At 45.8% G+C, this 21785-nt stretch overlaps 2 protein-coding genes across 4 annotated transcripts; one reads left to right on the forward strand and one right to left on the reverse strand.

Annotated features, from left to right (window-relative positions):
• Positions 1–1714: 1714 nt before the first annotated feature.
• On the forward strand, positions 1715–18879 carry LOC147189911 (myoferlin-like). Of its 3 annotated transcripts, none has more exons than XM_086138324.1 (54): positions 1715–1941; positions 2504–2559; positions 2754–2845; positions 5149–5257; positions 5329–5422; positions 5498–5652; positions 5920–6048; positions 6138–6200; positions 6289–6339; positions 6432–6462; positions 6611–6720; positions 6810–6936; positions 7008–7111; positions 7199–7267; positions 7337–7380; positions 7971–8053; positions 8229–8267; positions 8892–9016; positions 9132–9245; positions 9338–9515; positions 9589–9713; positions 9808–9917; positions 9998–10190; positions 10339–10494; positions 10584–10715; positions 10871–11034; positions 11432–11546; positions 11653–11755; positions 11818–12200; positions 12349–12442; positions 12541–12618; positions 12698–12879; positions 12962–13120; positions 13265–13366; positions 13446–13607; positions 13783–13948; positions 14064–14140; positions 14267–14323; positions 14840–14851; positions 14923–15021; positions 15156–15284; positions 15368–15523; positions 15607–15698; positions 15771–15941; positions 16146–16294; positions 16445–16584; positions 16662–16750; positions 16835–16930; positions 17030–17171; positions 17332–17431; positions 17531–17724; positions 17796–17905; positions 17986–18133; positions 18374–18879. In XM_086138324.1, the coding sequence occupies exons 1-54, from the start codon at positions 1854–1856 to the stop codon at positions 18410–18412; spliced, it is 6285 nt and encodes a 2094-aa protein (XP_085994450.1). In that variant the 5' UTR covers positions 1715–1853; the 3' UTR covers positions 18413–18879. The 3 variants fall into 3 exon arrangements, with proteins under 3 accessions (XP_085994450.1, XP_085994449.1, XP_085994447.1); XM_086138323.1 differs by lacking the exon at positions 14267–14323 and having other exon boundaries at positions 11818–11960; positions 12030–12200; XM_086138321.1 differs by lacking the exon at positions 14267–14323 and having other exon boundaries at positions 5329–5652; positions 11818–11960; positions 12030–12200.
• On the reverse strand, positions 18703–21784 carry aarsd1 (alanyl-tRNA synthetase domain containing 1). Its single transcript, XM_086138325.1, has 12 exons — positions 21663–21784; positions 21014–21142; positions 20728–20887; positions 20602–20659; positions 20339–20495; positions 20060–20176; positions 19819–19949; positions 19646–19712; positions 19475–19566; positions 19330–19384; positions 19163–19257; positions 18703–19031 (listed from the first exon to the last, which is right to left on the reverse strand). Exons 1-12 carry the CDS (start codon positions 21699–21701, stop codon positions 18893–18895), a joined length of 1239 nt encoding a protein of 412 aa, XP_085994451.1. The 5' UTR covers positions 21702–21784; the 3' UTR covers positions 18703–18892.
• Position 21785: the final 1 nt, after the last annotated feature.

A 21785-nucleotide genomic window follows, 5' to 3' on the forward strand; every position in this document is an offset into this window, starting at 1 on the left:
AGGCAACAACAGCATAAATGGGACCCAGTTGGTTTCCTTGCACAATCTACAGTACTTGCAATTGTACCTTTGATTGATTTGGAAGAGTTGGCATGTAAAGTAAGGTCGGGATCACCTGATGTGGCAGAGCGCTTTGACAGAGGACCCTCTGACCGCAATCTGATCAGAGGATTTCAAGATTTCCATGTTATCGTACAAACAACACAGTTGAGTTCAATGGTGGAAAAAGTTATGCAACGGTCACATTTTGTCTCGTATAACAAAATGGCATTGGAACAAAGGTGTGTACACTTTTTTATATCCACGTTATGCTGCTTGTGCCTCCCCTAGATTGCAGAAAATTGCATTTAATAATGACAACAAGTAGGCGGTGGGGAGTGGCAGTTAGAAAGATATGACCGCGCAAGGTTATGGATGGCCTTAAAAGTTAGGATGAGTATTTCAGATTGGATGCGGTACCAGACGGTGAGCCAGCAGCGAGGCCGCAGGACGGGAGTGATGGCGGAGGCTCTGGTGATAATACTGCCGGAAGGGTTCTGGAGCTGTAATTTGTGGAGTGACTGATGGGGGCAAACCAAACAGAAGAGAATTGCAGCAGTCGAGATGGGAGTCGACGATGCTGTAGATTAGTTTGGCAGCCGTGTGCGAGGTTAGGGATGGGCCAAAGTGATTAATGTTTAGTCAATGCAACTAAGTGGACCGGGTGAAGTTGTTTATGTGGGTTTGAAAAGAGGATTCCAAAAGAGGAGTTGAAGGGAAGTGAAATCATGAAGTACGCACAACAAGTAGTTTGAAAGTGGCAGTGTGAATTGAAACTGGATTCGGGTTTAGAGAACACATTTGGTACCCTCTAGTGGAAAAATAAGGGATCACACGCTCAATTTGACGAACATACTTTACATCACTGTACTGTATACCGTTTGTTTCTCTTAAAATAACCCTTCCCTGGAAAGGAACACGAGATATTTCTCACTGGCATATCAGGAAATACACGACCTACACTCAGCCTACACAATCCGGTCTTCCACGTCATTTAACATTGATGTGTAATATTTGAGTACGCCGGGGGGTTAAAAGAAGACATCACGCATTTGTCTTAGTCCTTCATAAATAAAATGATGAGGATTACTATATGTTACATATTTATTTATTCAAACAGGAGTGTTTGTGTGTTCTAGATGAACATTGCAAACGCAAATAATAGGCACGAGAGCGGTCACGTGACCACGCAACTCGAACCAGGTGCATATCATTCGTCACCCTGGACTGACATCAGGAGGCGGCGATTGGCGTGAATAACTTGGTGTCAAAACGGCAATGGATGGTATTTTACATATTTTTTAAACCAATTTATGGACAGACTTTTTTTAACCACGCACAAAAATGTCGTGCTCCCTGGTACGGTACTCATGGGGCGATGGAACCGCGCGGCCACTAGACGGAGACAAAGTAAAATATATTTGCTTAAACTTGTGGGGGGGAAGTCAAGTGAAAGTTTGGAGTTAATTTTTGTTTAGCGGTGCCCAAAGTCCGTTTTACAAATGTAATAGTTAATTTAAAACATCCCGCTTATGTATTTGCTAGTTGAAATTCGGTGTTGTGTCAGCTGATCGCAGGATGGCAGCAGCTGCCCACTATCTGTCTCCACTCAGGATAATTACATGCCCATGGCCCGCCCTCCTTTCCACTTCTCAACGCTGCACTTGGAAATAAACGTTTGTTTGCGTCCCGGACGCGCCTGTGAAGATGTCAGGGTTGATCATTTCTCCAGGGATTGACCATTTCACTCAATAACTAACGTTTGTTTCTTTTTTTTTTCTCTCTTCTTTCGTTTTTTTTTGAACTGGATCATCATGTTGCGGATTTTGGTAGAATCTGCTGCGGGTCTGCCAAAAAAGAAAGTTGGAAGTCCTGATCCAATCGCGACAGTGGTGTTTAGAGGTAAGGCTTTTTCTTTTTTTCCCAAAGAAATACAGGATTTGAAAAAAATTAATACTTCTATATTCAATGGCATTTGTGCTGTGCTATGTACTTATTTCTTTTTATCCTGTGCTTCAATTAAATAAACGTTTCCCAAAGTTACTCATGCTATTTGAGGACAAACCCGAGCAAATTGTCTCAACGTGCCCAAACATTGCTAGTGGGATGTCAAACGGGAAAAAGAATGCAACGTTGGAATGAAACAGGGTTTATAAATGGCTGTCAAGTTGGGTCACCGCTCTCATATTAAAACTAACAGACCAGAGGCAAAAGGGATTCAATCCTTCCAAGTGTGTCAGCTTCGCGGGCACCTATAACCTGCAGGTGTGGTTTCTTCCCTTCCTCTTCTTTTTGCTTCCCCTTATAAGGGAACAACTGCAGCTCACTTCTTGTATCAGAAATAATGACTAAAAAGAACACTTCTGAAGGCACGACTGCTGCATTTTGTCTTATAATGTCATGAAATTCTTGCTGTCATAACTTGCGATTGTCATCAAATGTGTTTTTTCCCCCTCCTTTTCAGATGAAAAGAAAAAAACAAATTCTATTGATAGTGAGGTGAATCCGGTATGGAACGAGGTAAATGTTTATGTCCAACAACAACCCACCGCATTTCAGTTTCTATTTGTTGCCATGTCATTCAAATCTTGAAACTATTTGGATGGAATGTTCCGGTTTTCCTTCAATACCATTTTCTTGTTAGATTTTATGCAAAGAGACTTGCTGCAGTCTTTTGCTACAATAGCTGACGCTTGCTTCGTCTTGCCTCGCAGGTCCTTGAGTTTAATCTAAATGGAGCTGCACTAGAACCCGACTCCCACATTGATGTGATTGTGAAAGACTCGGAGACCTTTGGGAAAGATAAGTAAGTGGCGTGTCTTCCCCCCGACACTCTCCCCAGAGATTCGGCTCCCAAAAAGTCGATATAGTTGGGCAACTGACTAAATAGATTCTATAGATTGATGTGGCTTCTGTGATCAGTAGAAAAAAACAAATGCTTTGTTGGCTGCCTCTGCCCCCTCACGCCGTGCCGAGACTTGCCGAGTCGTGTGGGACGACTGATCCTGATTGGGCAACGATAGACAAGTCAATCGCTGCTTGTCTTCTCAGCCAGAGAGAATGGGGCAAATTCTCTGCAGCATTCGAGTTCCATCATGTCTGGACTACATGACATGTTCATGTTTAAGACCGTGCAGGAAGAAGCGTGTAGTTGCTCCAAAACGGCTTTGGTTGAAAGTGCAGAATCACATATGGGACTAATTCAGAGCAGCCACAAAGAATGTTTCCTCCGGCGGACTAATTACTGCTGTGCAATTCTTAAACTTAGGAACAGATTGTTTTTTTTGTAATTTATTTCTTTATGATTTTTCTCTTGTATGTTTCTTTGCATGTCTTATGTCTTTGCTTGGTCACCCACATACATGTGGCGGCGTGAAGTGGGGGGGAGGGGGGGCGTTTTTCCAAATGTCTCCAGCGTATGAGTCCACGTTGAGCAAAGTTTTCCGCTGGCTTGTCTGACACACTCCCCGAAGATGCAAGCAGTCATAGCACGGGGCTTTTCCCCCCTCTCTCTCTCTCTCTCTCTTGAGTAGTTTTCCAGCCCCTGTTTTTGCACTGGGCCTATGTTGTTATGGCAACGTGAAAGGGGAGGAAACCCGCCCATTGTGCCCTCTGGACTGATTCAATTTTCCAAATTAGAAGCAACACTGTCATGATCGCATCATCTGATTCGCAGATTCCTTTAGTGACGACCTTAACAGGTTACGGTCAGTGTTGGCACCAGTATTTTTTTTTAAAAATGGCTGATGAATGTCTGAATGAATTTGATGCTAACACTTGCACCATCCATATTTGACAGGACCTTTATTTGTTATACAGGCTCATCACTCGAGTGAGTTCTTTTTAATGATTGTGTGAAAGCTTTTGGACTTTTATTCCTTCATGTCCTCTTCACTCATCACTAATTCGCCCCCTCTTCCATTGTACCGATCGCTATCCTGGTGCCGTCCGGTGTCAAAGGTCTTTGCACACGAGCCTTCCACGAATCAATCGGGACCTCATGAACCAAATGTAGCTCAATAAGTTAAGTGTGCCGAGTCACATTTGAGTGTATGCTTTGCTCAGACAAACAAGTCAGCGATGGTTCAACCCAGCACTGAAGATCATCAGATCGGTGTCATCGCTTGTCGGCTATTAACGAAACAGTCCTACTTTGTGACGTCATCCGTTTTGGTCAGAAAGCAACCGAGGAAGAGAAGATGAATCTTGAGCAACACAGTAAAATCATTCTTTTGCCTGTGTAAGTTATGTCACTTAAACCTGCAGTGAAGCCCCCCCCCAATGCCGAGTAAGATCCCATTGGAGTACGCAATAAATATTGTCGGACACTCGTGCATCTGAGCAAACATACCAGGCCTGTGGAGTCACTGACACAAATCAGCGTCCTTCTTGATGAGGGACGCAAAGTCCTGCCAAACCCCCCCGATGCTCTATCCTCCCAATAAAAGTCTCTCGTCCAGCCGTTTGTTTGGCCACAGCGTGAATGTGCGCAGCTGTCACCGCCTCTCGCAGAGAAAGCGAGATTGTTGATTAGAAGCTTTTATGATGCTTAACCTTCAGTTATTTAATCAGCCGAAAGGTCATTTTACAGGGGTGCACCAACCCTCGGGGGGGGGGGGGGTGTAAATGGAAGAATTGGATCAAGTGCGAAGCCTTTTGGGGAATTTTGTATCTTATGTTAGCCGACACATGTAGCATTGGCAGTCAAGTCGAGGCGCTCAAAAATGCTTGCTCAACTAGTGGTAAAGCTTCGCTTGGGGATGTTGAAATTGTCAATGAAATGTCGTAAAATCTGTTTACCCGCTGCTTTGTGACTGCTCGGCTTCTGTTTCCGCAATTGTTTGCCTCAGCAGGCAGGGCTTGTTAGCTCTAGGTGGTGACCTTAATTGTGCCCCCCCCCCTTTTTTTTTTTTTGTGAATGAAGTCTCTGAGCACACATGCGGCACTTAATGACCACGGGGCCCATGCATTTGACTAATATGTTGGCTCGCCTGGTTGGCAGCCAGCTCGAGTTGACTTGACAAGGGGAAATCAGTGCAGAGGCGTCACCGAAAACACAAGATAAGGTTCTATTGATGAGGTTGCGTGTGTTTTTTTTTTTTTTGGCAGATTCATCGGGTCAACAAGAATTCCTTTGAGAGAACTTGCCTCTGGCCAACTGAGATCACTCCCGGCCAAAAATGTGCATTTGCTTGACGAGAACAGCCACAATATCGGCGTAAGTACATTTTGTGATTTTTGGCCGACATTTGTTGCATTTAAAAAAAATACATGATCATTTCCTTGCAGGCGACTATGAACCTCGTCATTGGGTATGATCCTCCACCCAATGCGAACCCAAATGCAGACGAATCCCACGATGGTGATTCCACCGTGGATTCCGGTATGTTCAACTCCAGGACTTCATTTTATGACAACACCAAACTCTACGTCACCTTCACGCGTCCCTCCATTTCAGGCAGCGGAGAGCAAGGTGACGAGACGGCACCCGACGGGGCCCCGAGCGGTTCTGCGACCGGCCCCTCCGCTCCCGGTCAGTCTGTTAGCCTCCGCAGGCGGATAGCCAGGTCGCAGAATCGACACCGGCTTGTCAACAAACCTCAGGACTTCCAGGTAACTCCAGGGACTGTAAATTGAGTCTCGGAAAAAAATGAACCGATCGAAGCTTTTTAACTTTCGGCAAGGCAATTTTCGCCAATTTGCTTCACTCTGCCAAAAACCACAACATCTAGAAGCATTTACAAGTAGAACAGTTGAAGACATTCAAAGGCAGAAAAGAAGCACTCAAATCTTAAGATTGCTAAAAGGATCTCGATACACAGCTTCACACATTTTTTGGGGGGATTTTACTCACACTTTCCGATGCCGTCTCTCGATCAGATCCGCATCCGCATCATCGAGGCCCGTCAGTTGCCAGGCAACAACATCAAGCCGGTGGTCAAGGTCCAGGCGTGCGGACAGACCCACAGGACAAGGATTAAGCGGGGAAACAACCCCTTCTTTGACGAGGTACTCCAAATTATTCTTTTTTTTTTTTTTTTCCTCTTGTTCACATGGAGCGGTTTCAACCATTTTTCACACATTGTGCTTTTGAACAGATGTTCTTCTACAATGTCCACATGCTTCCATCAGACCTGTTTGAACAGAACATCAATTTTCGGGTAAGCCGACCGAAATGAGCGTCTCTGCCTACTGTGAAAGTTGAGTCTTTTTGAGTAATCAACTTCTTTTTTTTTTTTCCTGCTGCAGGTTTATAATTCCTACTCCCTGAGGGCTGACAGTCTCATGGGAGAATTTAAGGTACCATTGTGAATTGATATGGATTTGCCCCAAGTGGTTTGAAATGCGTGCGTTTCGGTAGTCGAGCTCACGTTTTTTGTCTTCCTACACAGCTTGACGTCGGCTATGTGTATGATGAAGCAGGTAAGCTTGTGACAAAGCACCGCTTTCCATTTTCCAAGACTTTTAACGCACTCGGGGGGTGGGTCGCAATGCTGTTTTATAGTCACGCAATTTATTCAATGCAGTCACTCGGTTGATGTTCGAGTTCTAATTGCATCTTGCGCTGCAGGCCACTGTGTCATGAGGAAGTGGCTGCTCCTGAATGATCCGGATGACTCCGGAGCGAAAGGATACCTGAAAGTCAGTCTGTTCGTGGTCGGGGTCGGCGATGAGCAGCCGGTAAGCAAGGAGCTTGCTGGATGTTTGAGGAGCCATCTTCTCTCTGTCGCGCAAATAAATGTGTTGCCTCTTTCCTCGTCCTCACGCAGTCGGAGAAGAGGGAATCCGACGAAGACCAAGATGACATCGAAAGCAACCTGTTGCTTCCAGCCGGTGTCACTTTACGATGGGCCACGTTATCGCTGAAGGTGTTTCGAGCGGAAGACATCCCGCAAAGTAAGACGCTTTTGCAGAAAGCCGTCAGATTCACGACAAGAGGAAGACTTAGAGTCGGTCCTCTGTTTTAGTGGACGATGCCTTCATCCAGTCACTGAAGGAGGTTTTTGGCGGAAATGAGAATAAGAAGAACCTGGTTGATCCTTTCATCGAGGCCCGTTTTGCCGGGAAAAAGGTCCCTAATCATTCGTCTTTGAAACGGCCTCACATTTATACGCGAGGTACCATGGAAGGATACGTCTGACTCCTCTCGTCCGTGCAGCTACGTACTCAGATCATCGAGAGGAACGCCAACCCGGAGTGGAACCAAGTGTTGAACCTTCAGGTCAAGGTGATCCATTTTATATCTTAATAGCTCGTACCAAAGTAGGTCATGACGAACGACTGTTTTCTGTTCTAGTTCCCCTCCATGTGCGAGCGTGTCAAATTGACAGTCTTTGATTGGTAAGTCCCGAATGAAAAAGCGCATGCCGTTACTTGGTATCGCGAAGCGTCAAGAAGCTTGACTTTGCAGTGCGCGGGTGCGCTCCATCACCAGCCCGATGAGAATTATGTGGCCTATGAGTCAGACTGCGCTGGCTCCTCCCTTCCCGTCACAATAACAAACTGTAATCCTGTTGGCACCGTCTTCCTGCTCATTTTCATCACCGTGTACTCCCGAGCGAACAATACGTCTGATAAGGCAGGAGGGAAATAGATGGAAGAGGAAGTGCGAAAAAAAGGTTGACTGATTTGCCGGTGAAAACTTCTCACCCAACATGCTTTGCTGAGTACTCGACATGAACAATTAAATGTTCATGCAGGTCACATTAAGTGATCAATTCAAGAGCTGTATCACCCCAAAAAACTAATAATCATGTTGGAGCGGTGTGTTTAATATTGTGGGGTGGTGATCGCATAGCCACCATACGGCGATTTTTAAAAAGCACAGCATGCTAATCCATTGTGGGCTTTGCACCTCATGCATGTTTATCTTGCCACCTGAATGTGTGCGCTGAGCTGTGTGTTAAGGAATGTGACTTGTGTGACTGCAGGGATCGCGTGACTGGGAATGATGCTGTTGGTACCACGTACCTCAACTTGGCCAAAATAGCCTCCTCTGGGGGCGAAATTGAAGGTATGGTTCATGATTTAATTTTGCACCAAAACGATGCTTGATTTATTTTATTTTTTGCACCCTGCATCACTTGGACTTAGGTTCATGATTTTCCTGTGAACAGTGTTGCCACTTTTTCTACCGACTTCTAAATGGTGCCTTCGTTCTTGTCTTTTTTTTTTTTTTCCTGAAATAGAGGAGCATGCAGGAAGTACGGAATTGTCGTCATATGAAGGTTCATCCGTGCTCTCCTTTGCCGTGTTGCCTCTGTGCTATGAATATAGTGCAGGCTAACTGCTAAATACAGTGTTCCCCCAATCAGTTGCACTTTGTTACCCCCTCTCCCAACCTGCTACAATCCGTTATTTTCTTGGAGCGCATCTGTTTCAGAAATCCCTGCTTTATTGTCGAAATTTAAAGCAGTCTTTTTTTTTTTTAGAGATACAGATTTGACAGACATTTTTTATATGATTCCCATTTCCTATACACTTTATGATTGCATTTTTTTCTCCAAATCCATTTACATTGCGTTTAAAGTTGTTTTAATTACTTGGAATGTTTACAATACAATACATGCTGATTTTTTAAGCATGCGGGAGGGGTAAAACCACCATATTTAAAAATGCTCACCTACAGCAGGTGTATCTTGCCTGTAGCCCTTGTGACTGGGGGTTCACTGTTAAATTTAAACGCTGCAAATGCTTTTTTTTTGTGCATTCGTTCTCAAACATGATTTTTGGGTTGCCTGATCAAGAGCTGCATATACTGCTTACTAAAAAGCTTTTCGCTGCCTATTAACTTTTTTTTTAATCCTGCAGAGTGAAATCCAAGTCTAATTTGTGTTTGTATCTCCATGAAGCCGGAACGGGAGAGTCGGAGATCGGTTTCCTCCCCGTCTTTGGTCCCTGCTACATCAACCTCTACGGCAGTCCCAGAGAGTTCACTGGACTACCCGACCCTTATGAAGATCTCAATTTGGGAAAGGTAATGGTGACAAATGCACCGTTGTTGTATAAGCATAGTTTCTCCATGGAGGGGGGAAAAAAAAAAGAAACTGTTTAAATGGGTTTGTAACCACCACCCATGTGCTTTTGAACAGGGTGAAGGCGTGGCCTACAGGGGCAGGGTCCTGGTCGAAATGTCTACTAAGTTAGAGGGCAAAGTTGACAAAGCAGTAGACAGCATCCCCAGTGATGATATCTTGGTGGTGCAGGTGATATTCTTTTGCCAAGAGATTCAAAGAGGCAATACAAAAATTCTAACGTGTAACTTATTTTTTTTTGCTGTTTTCCTCTTTTATGTCAGAAGTACCAGAGGAGAAGGAAGTACTGCCTCTGTGCAGTCTTCCACAGTGCTTCCATGATCCAGGAACCGGGCGAGCCAATTCAGTTTGAGGTCAGCATTGGTAACTATGGCAACAAACTGGACAACACCTGCAAACCGCTGGCCTCCACCACTCAGTATAGTTGCGCTGTGTTTGATGGTGAGCGAGCCTCAATTCAAATTCTTGCCGAATGAAAGATTAATTTTTTTTTAACGGCGCGTCATGTTTCAAGGTAACCACTACTATTATTTGCCGTGGGCGGGCACCAAGCCAGTAGTTGTGGTGACGTCATTCTGGGAGGACATCAGCCACCGCATGGACACGATCAACATCATCCTTTACATCTATCGCCGCCTGGTAATGCTCCATTTTATCCCCAAATAAAACATTCCATTTTGGGGGGGGGGGGGGGGGATGAGAGTTCATCCAGGCATTTGATTCCCTGTTGCAGCAATCTAACCTGGAGGTCTTCAGAACAGCGGTCTCGGCGAAGGCACCCGACAAGCAAATGTCTGGCATATGGGTGAAGTTGCTGACTCAGCTGATTGAAGACATAGCAAAGTAAGTGAAGGATCGGAATCAAGCGGCGCTTAAACCTGATCACGTTGGATTGTGAAGAACCTGTGGTCTCCTTTCCCCAGTTTCCCAACACCGGAGCTGGAGGGCCGCTCCAACCTGACATCCTTGGACATCCAACTCAAGAAGCTGCGAGACAATGGCCTGAAGGGCATCCAGCAGGCAGCTATTCGCATGAGACAAGAGGCCCAAGACATTGCCGACACTCTGGCCGACATCGAGTCGTGGGCGGACAAACTCGCAGCGCTTGCGGAAGAGGTGAACGACGGAGAATCTGACTTTAATGTTTGAGTGGTCATGCTTATTCGCAAGTGGTTGATGATTTTTTTTTTTTGTTTTTTTTTTTTTGGGCGTCGCTCAATTTTGTAGCATCGCATGCATAATTCCCCACTCTGTGTGCCTTCAGCCTCAGAACAGCATGCCCGACGTGATCATCTGGATGCTGCGCGGCGAGAGCAGGGTGGCCTACAGCCGCGTACCAGCTCACCAAATCCTCTACTCCACATACTGTGAGCAGGCTTGTGGGCACCGCTGTGGCAAAACCCAAACCATATTTTTAAAGGTACAGATTACAATCGAAACATATCGGCAAAGCTCGCCGACATCCCTCCTGTCGATCCAAGTCGAAGCCGGCTGTCTTGTTTCTCTCAGTACCCCATGGACAAGAACAGAGGCTTGAAGGTGCCCGTTCAGATCCGAGTCAACATGTGGCTGGGTTTATCTGCACATGAAAAGAAGTTCAACTCCTTCTCCGAGGGAACTTTCAGTGTGTTTGCAGAGCTGGTACGTTCATTCAAATCAATCTCAAAGTCGGGCACACGCTCGGCAGGCAGAAATTGCAGGCGGAGGAAAGGACATTGTTCGCTTTGTTTTGATTCTGAGTCCTGGAGCCGGCGCGCATTTGAAACTGAGCCATGGTGCCGTTTTGTTTTTTGCAGTACGAGAACCAAGCCAGTATGTTTGGAAAGTGGGGAACCACAGGACTGGTGGGGCGCCATAAATTCTCTGACGTAACAGGCAACCTCAAGCTGAAAAAGGAGTATTTCATGCCCCCCAGAGGATGGGAGTGGGAGTCGGACTGGTTTATCGACCCGGAGAAAGCGTGAGTGTAGCTGCATACTCATCGGTCAATAGGCATTTGTCCTCCATGAAAACCGAGGGGGGGGGGTGGGTGGGGGGCGAGATGACACTGGCTATTATGAATGCCTTCAGGGTGGTTATTTATAATGTTCATTTTCTCAGCTCTGCAGAGGAAATGAGTCAGCCGCTTGTGTTAACATTCCTCTCGTGCCACTCACTGTGATTTCTTGAGAAAATAGCAGTCCTGCCAGGGTGGTCAAAGGGTCACTTTTTACCCCTCTCTGTCTGTGTTACAAAATGTGTATCTGTTACCTGCATCTCCACTGTACGGTACAAAAGCCATCCAAGGTGCAACTGAATACGGCAGAAGATATACAGTTTTTGTTTGCTTGTTTCTTCTGATGCGACTTTTGGGTTAGTCTCTTAACGGAGGCCGACGCAGGACACACTGAATTCATGGATGAGGTTTTCCAAAATGAGACCCGCTTCCCCGGTGGAGAGTGGAAATCAGCCTCGGAGCCCTTCACCGACGTGGTGAGAAAAGCGCAGACGTGCAAATATCCCGTGAAGCTGTCAAGTGCGCACACAAACGTGAACGTCGCCACGAGGTCACGAGTTCATAAAATGCCTTGTTGCGCAGAATGGTGAGAAGAGCCGAAATCCACGGGAGTTTGATTGTCCTCCCGGTTGGGCGTGGGAGGACGAGTGGACGGTTGATGACAACAGAGCTGTGGATGATCAAGGTGCTGTCATGAATCCATTGGCCCCGAATGGCAAACTCCAAGGAAAAATGTATTTTCCACAGGTTGGGAATATGGACTGACCATTCCGCCGGATGACAAGCCCCGGTCCTGGGTGCCGGCAGAGAAGGTCTACCATGTCCATCGTCGGCGACGAGTGGTTCGACCTCGCAGGAGAGCCGCACTTCCTGCAGGTGCAACCGCAGAGGTCAGCATTTCGTCGGTGTCGCTCCGAGTTGAGCAAAATGGCTCGAACGACGCGTCGCTTTGCGCGCAGAGGCGGGACCAGGGCGACCCGGAGGGTTGGGAATTCTCTTCGCTGATCGGCTGGAAGTTCCACCGGAAGGAACGGTCGTCTGATACGTTTCGTCGGAGGCGTTGGAGGAGAAAGATGGCGCCGGAAGACCGCTTGGGAGCGTCGGCCATCTTCAAACTGGAGGGGGCACAGGTGGGTACAAATCTGTTTGATTCCGAGTCCTTAGGTCTGGCTGAAATCATGAACCGGTTCTAGTATTAAATATTGACTTGTGCATTAAGTGTGAAGTGTGCCATTTCCCTCAGCAGTCTTTGGATCCTATGTTGATTTTACTTTGCAGGGTGTTGATATGGAGGAGAAAGAGAAAAGCTCCAAGGGCGATGTCACAAAGATGTTTGGTGCTAACACACCCACTGTGTCCTGCTCCTTAGACAGTGAGTGATATGCAGCGTATTGACTAGAGGCATAAATAGAAATGACTGTCCACAACGTGTTAAAGTGATTGTGTTAACCCCCCCGCCCACTCCTTCAGGGTCGTGCATGTATCACCTGCGTGTTTATGTCTATCAAGCAAGAAACATGACATCGATGGACAAAGACAGTTTTTCTGGTATGTTGACACATTTTAGTGAAATAAATTCGAACAATCTTTGGCCACAATCCACCATTTTTTTTTCTTTTCTTTACAGATCCCTACGCCCATGTCTCCTTCCTGCATCTAAGTAAGACAACAGAGAAGCTGCGTGCCACGTTAAACCCAACCTGGGACCAAACCCTGATTTTCAACCATGTGGAAATTTACGGCGACCCGCAGGCTCTTGCGCAACATCCACCGGATGTTGTCATCGAGTTCTACGACCATGACCAAGTGGTAACGCTCCACAAAGGGAGTCATTTAGTTCATCCGGTCTGAGAAAATGTTCCTTCCCTGACAAGATCATTGACTGTGCCAGGGCAAGGATGAGCTGCTGGGTCGGTGCGTTTGCGTTCCACTGGTCAAGTTGAATCCCAGCATGGATCAGATAACCAAACTGCTATGGCACCCCATCATGCAAAGGGGACGCCAGGAAGGGGAGGCACTTGTGGCCGCGGAACTCATCCTGAAAGATAAGGTCTGCACCCCATAAAAATGCCTCTGGACTTTGTCAAGCGTTGAATTTTTTTTCCCCAAAATTGTTGCAAACTTTGATAAGTGCCATGCAAATTAAAGGAGATTTATTCCAGGATGATCTCAATCCTCTTTGCTCTCTCTGCAGTCAGGAGAGTCAGATCTTCCTCTTGCTCCCCCAATGAGGGCAGAGAACCTCTACATGGTTCCGCAGGGCATCCGCCCCGTTGTGCAGCTCACTGCCGTGGAGGTAACACCTTGCATTTTGTCCGTCTGACAAATTTGAAACGCAAGGTCTCTGAGTGTGTATTCGTCATTGCCACCTGCAGATTCTAGCATGGGGTCTGAGGAACATGAAGCCCTTTCAGCTGGCCACCGTGTCCTCCCCCAGCCTGGTGGTGGAGTGCGGCGGGCAGAGGGTGGAATCGACAGTCATCAGGAACATGAAAAAGAGTCCCAACTTCCCCAGCTCGGTGCTCTTCATCAAAGTGGTAACGACCAACCGCAGATTGCATTGAACTGCATTTGGTGAAATGGCATATCTGAATGATCGCACTTGTCAAGTCAACAAATGAGCAACACCTGTTTTTAAGTTTCCAGTGCTTGTTGAAACTTGGCCTCAACTGGCACGTGGACCGACTCGTTTCATCTCTGTCAACCCTCCAGCTTCTACCAAAGGATGAGATGTACACGCCTCCGATCGTGCTGAAGGTGATTGACCACCGTCCATTCGGCAGGAAACCGGTGGTGGGCCAGTGCACCATCACCTCTTTGGAGCAGTTCCGTTGTGACCCATACGTCATCACGGCTGAGGGAGCGATGGCTTCCAAAAGTAAGCGCCGCAAAATAACTCCACTTGAGGGGCCATTTGACACAGCGGAGTACACATCTTCAAGTTCCAAATGAAAAATCATCAGTCCCAAATGCTTGATGTTGTATCCTTGCAGTGGCCCTCATGGCAGCGACTCCATCCGGACACCTCTCCATCAATATGGAAGAAACGAGATTACTGTTAGAAACTCAGGTAAGTCGTATTAAGAATGTTTTCAGCCGATGTTTTAATGATTTAATCGCAAAGGATTTTGAACTAAAAAGTCAGAATTTGACCTGCGGAGTCAAATTTGACCACTGGTGTCACTCTGGCTTGCAGTTAATGTGCAGCATGTCGGCTGCTGTCAACAAAATGACTCCCCCTACCTCCTACTTTGTATGTATGGATACTTGTTGTTGCTATTTTCGCTCTATCACAAAGCTGACGCAGCGCTCGTGAAGTCACAATGCCATGAATGTGTGCTGGAGACGACACGCTTTTGCAATCTCTTGTTCATTTATGGAGCACATCTAATGAGCACATCTAAACTAATCCAACTTGTCACTGAAGGAGAGTAGCGTGACCATGGCCCGGAACCTACAAGGCCTTGACGTTTGTATCAGTAGCACAGTGAAAAATGGAACGCAAACGTCCAAACTGAATGCTGACGTGCAAGTCATGCATTTGGTTGGCAAAAAAAAAAAAGCTCTTGCTCAACAAAATTGTTTTACGGGTGGTACCAATGTGCTTGAGATACAAACGTTCTGGACCAGTGGCTTTGGGCCTCGTCGGTCCTCAGTCTGCAGCTTCATTTTCACAATGTATTATAACTGCTGCGACGTCTTTTGAGGAAAAATGTCTTAATTCTATAAATAAGTCTTTCTCTTCTTTTTACTTCCTGTGTATGCACAGCACGTAGAGAAGGTACGTTTCCGTTGATAGATTTCTTTTCAAAGTGAGGAAAATGGATTGATTGGGCAAAATCCACTTCCTAGGAAAAGCAAACGGTGGATTGGTGGAGTAAATTCTACGCTTCAGTGGGGGAGAATCAGAAATGTGGCCCTTACCTCAAGAAAGGATATGACACCCTCACAGTAAGAGTTCGCTTCAAATGTACACAAGTTGACTCTGTGGTGTTCCGAATCGTGTGGTTATGACGCTTTCTCAATATATGCAGTCCTTGTCGTCCTTTGGATTTCATGAGCTTGACTCCCCCCCCCTCCCTCAGGTGTATGATTGTGAATTAGAAGACATTCAAGAATTCAAAGGCCTGACAGACTTCTGCAACACTTTCAAACTGCAACGAGGCAAGAACGAGGATGGTGACGATGACCCGAGTGTGGTTGGGGAGTTGAAGGTACTTTGACACAATCACAATAAAAAATTAAATAAAAAAAACTCCTGATCTGTGAAGTGATATTTATGGTTTTGCACCTGCAGGGCTCTTTTAAAGTGTACCCGCTGCCAGATGACCCCGGTGTCACCCCTCCTCCCCGGCAATTCCGAGAGCTCCCCGACAGTGGTCCTCAGGAGTGTCTGGTCAGGATTTACGTGGTCCGGGCCATCGATCTGCAGCCGAAAGACAATAACGGCAGAGTGAGAATGATTTGGCAACAAACCACATTTTTTTTTTTTAACAAGGTCTACGCAATGTGTTGAACTTGTCGCTTTGCTTTTAGTGTGACCCATACATGAAGATAACCCTGGGAAAGAACACAATAGAGGACAGAGACCATTACCTCCCCAACACAACCAACCCCGTGTTTGGAAGGTAGTTGATGCCCGGGGGAGGATTTGTTCATCAGAATGTGGTTCATATGCCCCACCTTTGGTTTTGTCGTAGGATGTTTGAGATGAAGTGTTTCTTACCCCAAGACAAAGACTTGAAAATCTCCGTGTACGACTATGACCTCCTGAGTCGCGACGAGAAAGTCGGGGAGACCGTGATCGACCTGGAGAACCGCTTCCTGTCCCGTTACAACTCCTACTGCGGCCTCCCGCAGACCTACTGCACGTAAGGCAACCGCGGATGAGTGAAATACGCTTTGTTTGCTCTTCTTGTACTTTTTTTGTTTCGGGTATCATTGAGACAGAAGGGAAGCAGTCAGAATTTGATAGTTTGCTTTTTTCTTTTTTTTTTTTGCAATGGAGCTCTGCATCAACAAAAACTCAATGACATCACGATAGTGTCTTTTTATCCGTATTTGTTTGCTGCCAGTTCTGGAATCAACCAGTGGCGCGACCAGCTAAAGCCATCCGAGATCTTGGACAACCTAGCTCGTCTGAAAGGCTTTTCCAAACCTCGGAGTGAGGACAACGGCACTTCGCTCACCTTCAACGGAAAACAATACACTTTGGCTCACTTTGGTCAGTTGACTTGCGACTTTTGCGGGCATTGATCCAAGTGTGACGTGCTGCACTTGCACCGTCATTGGGACCTGTGCTTTTCCGTCCCCAAGTCCAGATGTTCAAAAAAAAAGACATTAAGAAGACGACATGACTTGTTTCCCCTTCCAGAGGGCAAAAAGGAGATTCATGAGCACTTGGGTCCAGCCTGTGAGCGTCTGTGTCTGCACATCCTGCGAACGCAGGGACTGGTGCCTGAGCATGTGGAGACCAGGACACTTTACAGCAGCTTTCAGCCCAATCTGTCCCAGGTTTGTCCAGATTGTCATACACGCATCGACATCCGCGTTATGCGGCCTCTTCTAAGAACCTGTCGGTGCGTGTACAGGGAAGGCTTCAGATGTGGGTGGACATTTTCCCCAAAAGCATGGGCGCGCCCGGCCCACCTTTTGACATCACCCCACGCAAGGCCAAAAAGTGAGCGTACGCTAAAACGTCTTGCTTTTTCGCTCGCAAAACATGCCGTCAGCGCTGATATCGGATTTCATTTTTTTATTTCAGACATTTCCTGCGCGTCGTCATTTGGAACACGACTGATGTGATTCTGGATGAAACCAGTGTCACCGGAGAGCACATGAGCGACATTTACGTCAAAGGGTACAAATGACCCTTTGACCCTTTTACTCTTCCCTCATTAAAAAAAAAAATGCATGTTTTACGGAACAGTTATTTTTTATTTTATTTTTTTTGCTGCAGTTGGATGCCAGGAATGGAGGAGGACAAGCAGAGGACCGACGTCCACTACAGGTCTCTCGACGGAGACGGCAACTTCAACTGGAGGTTCGTCTTTGAGTTCGACTACCTTCCCGCAGAACAACTTTGCCTCGTCTCCAAGAAGGTGAGCGCCCTTCCTCGTCTGCTTTTTATGTTAGCCTCCTGACTTTCGACCCAGTCGGTCTCAAAAACGACATCGTTTGCAATAAATTGTGCGACAAATGGGGGGGGGGGCAGGAGGAGCGTTGGTGCGAGAACATCAAACTGACTCACTGATTCAACAGGAGCACTTTTGGAGTCTGGACAAAACGGAGTTCAGGATCCCACCGAAGCTGACGATCCAGATATGGGACAATGACAAGTTCTCACTGGATGATTATCTCGGTGAGAGACGTACACTTTTAACAAATATGTTTACACTATTTAACGGTTGGGAAACTCATTCTTCAATAACCGTTGTTGTTGTTGTTGTTTGGATCCCAGGAACGCTGGAGCTCTATTTGCACAACTTGATTCCGCCCGCAAAGACACCAGAGAAGTGTACACTGTCCATGATGGACAACGTGGAGACCGACGTGCCCCACAAGCCCGAAGCTACCAAGTGCTTGTTTACCCAGAAGTCAGCGAGGGGCTGGTGGCCCTGTTCCATTGAGCGGAATGGGCACAAGACCCTTGGGGTGAGAATGGACTAAATTAATTGAAGAAAATGAGATAATCAGGCCCCTGAGCTGCTGTTTTGCGTCCGTAGGGCAAAGTAGAGATGACTTTGGAAATTCTCAGCGAGGATGACGTGGATGAAAAACCGGCAGGAAAAGGCAGGGATGAACCCAACATGAACCCGAAACTGGACCTTCCCAAGTAGGAGCCCGCTAACAAACGCTTTGGTCGTCTTTTTTAACGTGGGCGTCATCTTTATGAAACATCTCCATGACCAACAGGCGCCCCGAAACATCCTTCTTTTGGTTCACCAACCCGTGCAAGACCATGAAGTTTATCGTGTGGCGACGGTTCCGCTGTCTCTTCATTGGACTCATCGTTCTCACCGTTGTGCTCCTCTTCCTCGCCATCTTGCTGTACTCTCTACCGGTAAGCGTTACCCATCGTGTAGGTGTCATAAAAAAAAACAAAAAAACATAGGATTGCAACTGGTACAGTGCAAAAATGAAAATCTCACATGAAGTGGTCACCCAAGTTAAATTGTCTTGCTTTAATGCCAGATACTCTCTCAAATAATGTATTCCTCGTGCCATTTTTTTTCCAAGTAGTGTATCCCTCGATGCCTTTGTACTCGATGTTAAATGATTCCATTTCTTTTGCCTTTTCCAGAATTACATCTCAATGAAGATAGTGAAGCCACTCAAATAAAACGGACGGCCGCCAAGGTGCAGTGGACCTCTTAAGGACGATGGAAATGTCCAAAGGATCAAAATGCAGTAATGTCAAACTATCTCACTGTCTTTTTAATCACGTCATCTTATCTGAAACAATTGTGAATGGGAAGGGATGCTTGCTTGTTTGCACTATTTCAACATTCTGCCACGCACAAAACTGTGATTAAGTCAACAGGAATGGTGATGAACTTTTCCGCATGAACACTGGTATCACTCAGTGGGTTCTATTCTTAACGTTAAAAACATGAGTTACAAACACAACACTTTTGAAAAAAAATCATACATTTATTATTTTTGATTAAATTAGAAATAAAGATTTTTACACATTGAACTAGTGTAATCAGCCAAAAATTGTGATATTGGCTTCATCAGATGTGCTCCACATTTAACATGTTCCCGCAAGTGCTTTTGTATTATTGTTAATAAAGAACTATGAAGCTATGTTAAGATGGATTTATTCTTCTTGCAAGTTAAACTGGTTGCAGCGTTGTTGCAAGAAAGCTTCCACCTCCCCTCTTCGCGCCAGGCTGTTGGCTTTGCCTTGGAAGCGGCCATTTTTTCCGGCTCCCTTCCCTTGAAGCAGTTCTAACAGCCTGCGGGGAGAAAACGATGGATAAAATAAATGTCGTCCCACAATTGCATCATAATTGGCACTTGATGACAAAAATGCTGTGCAGCTTAAGGGATAACGGGATTTAACCCCCCCCCCCCCCCCCTCCCTTACCGTGGTCCCATCTGTGTTACTTGCTCGCTCGGTCCAGCTAGTAGAAACAAACCTGGCCCCTTTTCCTCCCCAACAGTCAGGAAAACCAAAGTTTCCTGGGAACAGTCAAAGGAGAGATTGCCGATAATTTATGCAATACCAGAAAAAAAAAAGTTTTACATTCTTACCTCTGTGTTTATTTCATTGACGATGATGTTCATGAACTCATGGTCCCCTTCTTTTCTGTTGGATGGGAGGAGACCATTTTGTTGATGCTTTGGGAGAGGGGGGGGGAAAAGCTGACCATGTAACAGGACAAGAAGCAGCTCTTACTTGTGCAAACTGAAGAAATTCCCTCTGCGTGGGTCATTCTTAAAGTTGTGAGCGATGAGAAGGGCCATGTCCCGAAGTAGGTTCAAGTTAGTCTGCATTTTACAACAAAATGTCTCGACAAAAAGATGACGAAAGCCTCTTGTGTGTAAATCAATGAAAATGTTGTCTCACTTTCTGCACAAGCTTCACAGACTTTTGCAACTTGTCCACGGCCTCAACGTGTTCATCTGGGCCAGTTCTGGTGACAGAAGCGTTTTCATTCACACAAACGATTGGTGGTGGAAAGTAACAATTATGGTTCTTGACGGAAAACAATTGCCGACTGTTTTGATGGATCAGCTTACTTGAGCAGAGCCACCAAAGAACGCTCGGTGCTGTAGCTCTTCTCTGCATATTTCAGCACTCGGTTTCCCGCCAGGAAGATCAGATTGGTTTTATTTTTCTTTCCTTTTTCTGTCCCCAGCAGCTTAATTACCTAAAATCCAAATTTATTTCTGCAATTACTGGAGGTTATGCAAACAAAGTCTAACACTGTATTTTCCTGAGCGTCAATGGCGGAAATAAAGGCAAAGTGTTTTTCGGCACCTGCAAGTGACTGAGGTTCGACACGTGCGTTCCACAACACATGTTGGCATCGACCCCCTCGATATCAACAATTCGAATTGGCCACGCGTGGTCGTCTGGCAGTCCTCGACTCCTCACCTGCGTCGTACACACAACACGGATAAGCACTCGTTGACATCGAAGCCGGCTACACCGGCAAAAATTGAGTCAATACATTGCAATTTCAAGATCTGCAATACTCGAATAAGATCATACTCAGTCTTATGCGACTTATACTCAAATGAGCACTGACATACGCACCTTTTCCAACTCAGGGCTGTCATTATAAAGTAGCTTAACATTGACTGGGACGTGAGCTCTGATCTTCTCATTGACAGCTTCCTCCAGTGCTTGTACTTGGGCTGCTTTAACAACAGGGGTGTCCAGTTCAATGGTGCTTCTCTGACGTCCAAGCTCCCTTAAAAAAAAAAAAGATGCAGGTGTTCTGCAGTAATGTGAAGTGTTTTCATTTTATACAGGCAGCATACAGTGCTCCTCAGCTATATAATATACACAACATATACCAAGATGTGGTCATGTATCCAAACATGCTTTCTGCCAGGGCTGTGATCAGATGTTGTCCTAAAAGGGGAAATAAAACAGCAATTAGTGTCAATAATTAGCTCTTGAAAACTCTTTGCAAGGCCCACCTGAGTGTTGCTGCATGTGGTCAAACCTCCTCTCCCAGTCCACCTTCACTCGCACTTCCTGACCAACTTCCAGGGGCGAAGCCACAAAGTGAGCGGCATCTTGGCCCTGTCGGGTCACCCTCAAAACGGGGATGTCCGCTATGAGCCCGTGGTCATCTGGCTAGTGGAGGAAGTGAGAAAAAAAGGGCTATGAAAAGCAAATATTTCTGCATGTTTTATTGCCGCTCCTCCCATATCATCATGCCATTCGATTCAGAACTTCACGTGTTTGCAATATCATGCATACCTGGCCACCTCCCTCGGGGAATAAGATGGTGTCTTGCAGCTTGACAGTGAATCCACTCACACTTTCTTTCTTTCCACCAATTTCCTGCTTGAGCTCCGCAGGACAGCAGGAAGCTACAGTTGTGACAAACTAAGAGAAAGTCATGCGGAATTGTTTTCCATTGTGCCAAATTATCATGAGTATATTGCATATAATAATTGTATAAAATTTTTACTTCTCACTTTTACACAAGTAAATTTCAGTCTATAATTTTAAAAAAAACTTGCACAGGAGTGAAATTAGTACAGTATCTGCAGTTTTAATTTTCTTTTTTTAACAAGGATTCATACGTACGTATTTTTTTAAAAATAGAAAAAACATTTATGAAACTGAAATGCTCCATTTTTCATAGGTTCATGAGGTCAACTTTGATCATCTTGCAGAATGTGTGTCATTTCTTGAAACTACGTTTGTAAGTTGACAGCACCCCCCCCCCCCCCAAAAAAAAAGAAAACCCGTTAGTCCCACAAGTAATAATATCACAATAGACAGGACTGTCACTTTTGGCAGCCGTTAGCAATCGTGCTAACCACTTCTGCAGAGAACACAACGTTAGCGTTATTGTTTCAAAGAATTAAGCGTTGACATACGACCCCAGTCATGCTCTTACTTCTTTCATATAGCAGTCCCGCTGACATTGGAAAGCCATACTGACTTATTTTTGAAGAAAGGCCGTAAATGATGAGAAACAAAAGTACAGCGGAGTCTGTTGCAAGTGAGCTGACATTCTTCT

Source organism: Hippocampus guttulatus, chromosome 19 (genome assembly GCF_054856545.1).
Source record: "Hippocampus guttulatus isolate MCC_2025c chromosome 19, RoL_Hgut_1.0, whole genome shotgun sequence".
Classification (NCBI taxonomy): Eukaryota; Metazoa; Chordata; class Actinopteri; order Syngnathiformes; family Syngnathidae; genus Hippocampus; species Hippocampus guttulatus.